The following is a 7,781-nucleotide window of genomic DNA, read 5'->3' on the forward strand; positions in this document are numbered from 1 at the left end:
AAGGAAGAAAGTATTTATTAAAATGCCCTTAACACCTCGTTGATTCAACAGTGAAGTGATGCAGCCGATTGAGTCAAATAGCCTTTGAAATGCGTCTTAACAGGAGGCACGTGCGCCGATATGAACCGCACTTTTTTCACTGCTGCTTTGCGTGAAAAAAAAAAAGGTTTAGAATGATATATTTTTATGAATCCTCAATTTGGGTATAACAAACAGAAAACAAAGACAAGACACTCAGCAGACGAAATTCTACGCGGAATAAAATTAACAAGACAAAAAACATACACGTTCTAAAAAGTCTACTCTAAGCATATTTTCTTAAAACTATATAAAAAGCGTTTGAACAAAAGAACCTGTTTGTACTATACATATGCATTCGATTTCTATATTTCTGTTATAAAACTTGCTTATGAGGATGCCCAAAGTGCGCCCAGCATTAAGCGGTGTTACAGATGCAGCTTTATTCATCCACTGGAGCTCAATGACGCACATTATTGCAAATTCATAATAAGGAGACGTATTTGCCTATTTAAGAAAGAAACCATAAAGACGAATGCCTACCTTAGGAAAATATTCTCCCCAGTCCTCTTTAACCAGTCGATAAAAGATCAGTGGAGAATTAAAGACAGGGAAGGAAAAAGGAAACGCACTGGCATACATCAAGGCTCTGCGTCTTTCTGGCTATCCCCAACATTTACTAAGATATGACACTTTCTGGAGGTTTTTTTGACAATTGGTTTCCTCTGTTCCCTATAAATAGGACCGAGTGCAGCGGCAGAGCGGCGAGGAGACAACTAATGGTCACTTGTACGGAAAGATGATGATTGGTCTCGACCTGCCGTGACGTCACGGGGCTGTGAATAAGTCTGGCTCGAGCGCTTTGCGGGAACATTCAGAACACTGAAGGCTGCGTGAGGAGCGTCAGTAACGCAACCTGTCACACACAACCTGTCTTTTGTAGCATCTTTCACCTCTTTTACCTCACCGAGGATGAGACACCAAACCTAAAGGAAACGCACTCTGAAGTGGCTTGATGGTTATTTTATCCTATTAGAGCGCGCGCCGGTGGACACATGGACGAGGTGAACTGCGCTCAGCTCGCGCTTTGATGTGATCTTCTCGTTTGCTGGTTCGGGTTGCATTCCGCTGTGCCAACAGACACTTTTCCTTCAACGCTTAATTTCTCCAATGAAACCTTGACAACAATCGCAACTTGCTAATGCGTGATGGTGTTCCCCTTGTAGCCAACATCCGGTTGGTGATTTAACTTTCCCCACGTGCACTGGCTTTATTGGCTTCACTGCAAATGTGTTTGTGTGGAAGAGAACCGAAACGACTAACACTTGAGGCTCTGCCGTTTCCTCCTGCATGAGAAGGCTCACATTTGATCGCTCGGGGTTTTTTTTTGACGAAACGCAGAAGTGGTGCTGACACCTGAGTGTTTCTCATATAACAACCCTTAACAAAGACTTACAAGAGACTTGGAGTAACCTTCAGCGCTTTTGTGTTTTTGCGTGCGTGTGAGATCATACGAAAAAGCTCTCAGGTTGTGGAGAAAAACGCAGCAGTGATTGTAGGAGAGCATCCAAAGACGATGGTCCACTGTGCAGGCTGCGAGAGGCCTATACTGGACAGGTTCCTGCTCAATGTGCTGGACAGAGCGTGGCACATCAAATGTGTGCAGTGCTGCGAGTGCAAATGCAATTTAACCGAGAAATGCTTTTCTCGTGAAGGGAAACTCTATTGCAAAAATGACTTCTTTAGGTAAGTCGGAGATGGAGGTTATCTCTTTGACAATCAAGACAAAATATTTCGTTGGTATTGAAATAGAGCCCCGTTAAGCCCTGATATACAATACATTAAGAAGGTATTTTAATAGAATATTTGTTTGGTTTTCTCACTAGGCGCTTTAACACCATGATCTTCTTATAAGCTTTCACAAGATGGTTGAGTTTTTGGGATTTAAAACATGAGCAAAATGTTATATAATGAGCAAAATGTTTATATCAAAATACAAAAATAAATAAATAAATAAATAATCAGATTTAACAAGAAATTCTATATATAATACTGGGTTCATACACCCAGTAACTAAAAACATCATATTTAATAATCTAAATCTAAAATAAACGTTTAGGTATAATAAATGAATAAATATCTATCCATAATACTCGTCATTTATTCTGTACTCTAGATCTATTTTAATAAGCATATTTATCTAAAAATAATTTTAAATAATTCTGAACAAAATACACCTATTTTCTTACAAGGATTAAACTGCAGAAATGTATATTTTTTAATTGCAAACAAAAAAAAAACACACAAAAAATGGCAGTCTGTAGTGGGAAGGTAAGACTTGTCAACAAGGTTAGCATGTTGGTTTCTTTGATTAGCTCAGCAGTTAATTAAAGGCTTGTTAATTTGAATTGTCATGCAAAAGAAGGAGCAGCTTCACTAATGCTCTGTATACTAGCTTACAGTGAAGTGTGCAAGGAAATCACACTTTCTGCAGGCCGGTGAGCCACAGGGATCTTTGGTCAGGCCCGTGTGTGTGTTTGAATGTGTGTTTGCGGATCGAGCGCACATGTGATAAGTGGATTTGAATAAAAAAACACTTCTGAGGTGGAAATCAGCAGGCAACACAATCATAGACTTGGAATCAACAAACACTGAACATCGCAATACACACAATTCAGAAAAGTGAATTTAGCAATAGGTAACGTGTCGAATATATTCACGGATGATAGTTTTTCAATGATTTTGTTTGTTGTTCTTCTTACTAAATTCTTTATAATGACAAATACGTTTGACGTTTTATGTTTGTGTAGTACATTATTCAATGGAGATCTATCTCGCATTTATTATTATTATTATTATTATTATTATTATTATTATTATTATTGCACGTGTATCTTTGGTTGATTGGGTTGATTCAAAGTGTCAATCTACTTTTTACCTTCATAAGGAGGCAGAAATCCGAGCTCTAGGGTTTACGGTTGGATATTATATTTTAATAAAAATATCTTAAATATGTTGTATTTCGCAGGCGCTTTGGGACAAAGTGCGCCGGTTGTGCTCAGGGCATTTCGCCCAATGACCTGGTCCGCAGAGCGCGCAGTAAAGTGTTCCACCTCAACTGCTTCACGTGCATGATGTGCAACAAACAGCTGTCCACGGGGGAGGAACTCTACATCATAGACGAGAACAAATTCGTGTGCAAAGAAGACTATTTAAGTAACGCCACCGTGAAAGACATCAACCTTCTCTCGGGTAAGATAAAAGTCACTGGAAAATTAATGACACTTGTAACAGTTCAAACTATACTGAATAATGTAAGTTACTCAAGTGCACACTGATGTGGTTATAATTCCGTTTAATGATAGCTCACGGATTTTAAGTTTTTAACATATTCACGTTTTTAGTGCCAAATTGCTTTCTTTAAAATATTCAAAAGGATTTATCTTTTTCATGGGTTAAACGGATCGCAGCAGAACTGGACGTTACTCTCTAAAAATACTGTACAAAATAAATTGCTGTTATACATTTTAAATATTATTATAAAACCTACTCGAGGAAAGAGTTGCTTTATTATCCATTTAGCATTTAGTATAATATTTGATGGCTATAATTTGCACCTAAAATAGATACTATAGGTTTAAATAATAAATAATGATTATATTATACATGATTAATAAAGCCACCCTTACCGAAAGTATGCTTCTTTAAGGAGTCCTTTAAACCTTTACAACAACCTTCCTGGAGGCAATTTTAATGTGTCTTCAAGGAACCTTTTATATATAAGCAACAAACAAAGGGGGGGACAAACAAGAAATAAAAGAATAGAGTATTGACCTAAAGGCCTAATAAGGATTCTGTAAATGCCTATATACATTAGGTTTATCATCATTTTCAGTGTTAATTTGCTTTGCAGTTGTACTAAATGCTTATTTTGCACTTGATTAACATTTTAATAGCTATTTTCGTTTTAGATTTTTATTGTTTTTAAGAGTTAATTTATTTGCATTTTGATTTCCTTTCCTTTCCTTTCCTTTCCTTTCCTTTCCTTTCCTTTCCTTTCCTTTCCTTTCCTTTCCTTTCCTTTCCAATGCACTTTCAGTAACAGCCTGCAGTGATCCGAGTTTATCGCCTGATTCCCAAGACCCGCTTCAGGACGATGTGAAGGACTCGGAAATCGCCGCCTTGTCGGACAAAGAAGCAGCGAACAACGAGAACGACGACCAGAATCTGGGTGGGAAGCGACGCGGCCCGCGCACCACCATCAAAGCCAAACAGCTCGAGACACTGAAGGCTGCGTTCGCGGCCACGCCCAAGCCCACGCGCCACATCCGGGAACAGCTCGCGCAGGAAACCGGTCTCAACATGCGCGTCATACAGGTAAAGTTAAAACCCAAACAAACAAATAGAGTTGTTTCGGATTAAAGAAAGTCCAATGGCAGTGTTTATAGCACATGACCTACATGTAATATAATAATAATAATAATAATAATAATAATAATAATAATAATAATAATAATAATAATAATAATAAATAACGATTTCTGCAGCGTGGTATTCTGTTAAACATAACTAATGTTATTCTAATTATTTGGTCATTTTACTTATTATTTGGTATGAACTCGCAGTCGTAGAGTATATGAATGGAAACAGGAACATATTCTGCTGGCGAATGTTCGGAAGTAGTATTTATACTGTTAGCCTATTTTTTTTAATTCTTGGCTGGAGTGATGGAGAAAGGTGCCAACTGGCGTTAGGCTGGCAGGAGCGGCAGGAAGCCTGGCAGCGCGGCGCCATCACGCTCTGCGCCCACATTTAGCCATGCTGGGACGCTTCTCAGTCAATTGGAAAGTCTGTAGCAAAACCACCCGTTTCTGCTTAGTTTTATGTTGTTGTTTTTTTTTTTTTTTTTTTTTTTTTTTTTTGCGTGACAACGACTATTGATTATTGTCATTTTAGAAGCGCTGGAGTCGCCATAAGACTGTAGATTGACCCGTTAGTGCAATCTGCTGTCATCATGTAGAAACACACTAATGAGTGAAGATTACGTATTAAAGATAGACTGTAAATATAGTATTCGTCAGTAACGATAGTGTAAATCGGTGCTGTGTGAAGAGCCTGATATATAAATTGGGCTGAAAATCAAATCAGAGGGATTTACTGATCCTAAGTGCATCAGATAAAATTCTGAACATCAGGTTAATTAGAGAAAAAAATATTAGTAGTTTTATAAATTGTAAAAAAAAAAGTAACCTTAACGAGACAGCTAATATTTATCATTGTATTTACTATTTCCTTCTGCTGCTTTGATGGTTTATATAATTATATATATGTGCGCAAAACGAATTAAATGAAAATCACATTAACACGTTGTATTTGACTTGTAAACGAGAGCCCAGGTATTGGACAGCGTCAGCTTTCAAGTGTCCTCCTGTACCTAGGTTTTAGATCATTAGCTCATACATTAAACTTATGGAGTTGAGGAAAAATGCACAGATAAATAATCAGATGGCTGAAATCTTAAAAAATAAACGCATTTAGATTAAAGCTGCTGATGATGAACCCTTTTTGTTAATTTGTCTAGCGCTCTCTAGTTCATACTCATTTATGAAACTATGGAAATATTTGTTAAAAATCGAAAATTTGGTTAATAAATCAACTTTTCCATAAGCTTAAATAAAAAAAAAAATTAAATAAGGTCTAATTTAGGTACGGGCAAAAATGTGACAAAAGAGAAATCTATAAAATGATCGTGTTATTGTTGGAATTTGTATTCTTCTGTTATTTAAGTTTTGTTATTTGGGTTTCCTGTGTGCGTTAGGTGTGGTTCCAAAACCGGCGCTCTAAAGAGCGACGCATGAAGCAGCTGAGCGCACTGGGCGCGCGGAGACACGCGTTTTTCCGAAGTCCACGGAGGATGCGCACGCTGGTGGACCGACTGGAGCCAGGAGAGCTCATACCAAACGGTCCTTTCTCCTACTACGGTGGTAAGCATGGCTTCCTTATCCTCCTCGCACCTCTGTCCTAACCGCTGAACGCTTTGACACGCGTCTGTAAAGCGCCGTCTCCATTTGTCCTACCGCCGCAGGAAGTCTTTGAAGGCTTGCACTGTACATCAGACAGCTGGAAACAGGAGAGTTAACCGAGAGCGAGTCTGATCGCTTATCGGATATTGTGGTCTTAGGAGAAAAAAAAGAAACATCTAAAAGGCAGTGCAGAGGATGCTATAAAATTATCCATTCATATTTAATGGCCTATTCGACAGCACGGCTGTTTAAGCCAGTGGCAGAATCTCAACAATGTAACATTACAAATATTCAAGTCAAGTCGCGCAGAGTTGAACCAGTGCACGCTTTAAAAATTAGGCTGGTAAGAAAATTTAAGGGTTAATTCGGCCTGCGCATTCTGCTGAACTTCTGCCTTTCGGGCAACAGTGTTTAGTGTTATTGCTGTTTTAGTCCTGGCCGTTATCACCGACACGTTTCCGCTGGAGCAGTGTTCAGTCTCTCCTCGTCTTCATTCATGCGTGAGTCGTTAGCATAATTGAGGTCAGCTGCTTAGCCATTTCTATCAACAGATTTTTATTCCACTGGCATTTCTTTCCCTCTCATCTTTAGCACTCACTGGACTTTAATGTTTTGGCTATTTATTGGACTATTTTTAATGTAAAAAATACGAAATTTTTAGAGGAATAACAATAGTGATAGATTACTATTAATGGTACTTTATTTGTAAAGTGAATAGCCATGAAATGTGGTTGTTGTTTTTGTTGTCAAATTAATATTCTTATTATTTTTACTGTAAGGAAATATAATTATTATAGCAGTTATTTTATATCAATTATAAATAATAATTTTGTAAATAAATTAATCATTGGTCTATTATGATATGATATATTTATACTGCTATTTTACTTTGTTATAAAACCTTGTATGTACATATGAATATTGTACCATTGAGATGGGATGAATTTGTGATAATGTCAAATGTAGATGAGTTAATTTATCTCTCACCACTTTTGTTTACTCTGCATGATGTAAGCATGACAGGCTCTGTGATTTTGTAACGCTGTAAGAGCCTGTTCCACAAAACTACAGGCTATGTATGCACTAATATTTAAGCTTGAACGTTGAGTATTATTTGTTTTAAAAAAAATCTCTTTTGTGTGGCAGATTATCAGAGTGATTACTATGGACCTGGAGGGAACTATGACTTTTTTCCTCAAGGGCCACCATCCTCACAGGCCCAGACCCCAGTGGATCTCCCATTTGTCCCATCATCAGGACCCACTGGCACCCCTTTAGGGGGCATGGACCATCCCATCCCTGGGCATCACCCATCCAGTGAAGTACAACGCTTTTCAGACATCATGTCTCATCATCCAGGAGAGTCACCCAGCCCAGAACCCGGGATTCCTGGACCTCTGCACAGTATGTCATCCGACGTGTTTGGCCCTAGTCCCTCGTTTACCTCACTCTCCCTCAATGGAAGCGGATACAACAACCACCTCTCCCATCCTCCTTCGGAAATGAACGAAGGAACAGTGTGGTAGCTCCTGAAGATGTTTCTCCAGAAAGAAATTAGGGACAACAAAAAAGAGAGGATGGCAACAGGGACACTGGTCACTTTTTTGCCATTCATATTTATTATTTTTGACATTTCTTCATTATTTTGGTGATAAGAGAATATAAACAGGTGCAGCAGACAAAGAGGCCATAGACATTTACTTTGATATTGTGTTGCAGTTCAGTTATGTTGTTTTCTCC

General features: G+C 38.3%; 1 protein-coding gene across 1 annotated transcript; it reads left to right on the plus strand.

The window, feature by feature from the left end:
- Positions 1-1,594: 1,594 nt before the first annotated feature.
- Positions 1,595-7,567, plus strand: lhx1a (LIM homeobox 1a). Its single transcript, XM_060888409.1, has 5 exons — positions 1,595-1,764; positions 3,047-3,270; positions 4,118-4,395; positions 5,837-6,002; positions 7,188-7,567. The coding sequence occupies exons 1-5, from the start codon at positions 1,595-1,597 to the stop codon at positions 7,565-7,567; spliced, it is 1,218 nt and encodes a 405-aa protein (XP_060744392.1).
- The last annotated feature ends 214 nt before the right edge of the window (positions 7,568-7,781 follow it).

This window comes from Tachysurus vachellii, chromosome 15, assembly GCF_030014155.1.
Source record: "Tachysurus vachellii isolate PV-2020 chromosome 15, HZAU_Pvac_v1, whole genome shotgun sequence".
NCBI lineage: Eukaryota > Metazoa > Chordata > Actinopteri > Siluriformes > Bagridae > Tachysurus > Tachysurus vachellii.

Bases quoted from the DNA above. Each gene is read 5' to 3' on its own strand.
- lhx1a (XM_060888409.1), top strand. From the start codon at position 1,595: ATGGTCCACTGTGCAGGCTGCGAGAGGCCTATACTGGACAGGTTCCTG. The intron at 1,765-3,046 runs GTAAGTCGGAGA...TGTATTTCGCAG, and splicing joins TGCAAAAATGACTTCTTTAG to GCGCTTTGGGACAAAGTGCG. The intron at 4,396-5,836 runs GTAAAGTTAAAA...TGTGTGCGTTAG, and splicing joins TCAACATGCGCGTCATACAG to GTGTGGTTCCAAAACCGGCG.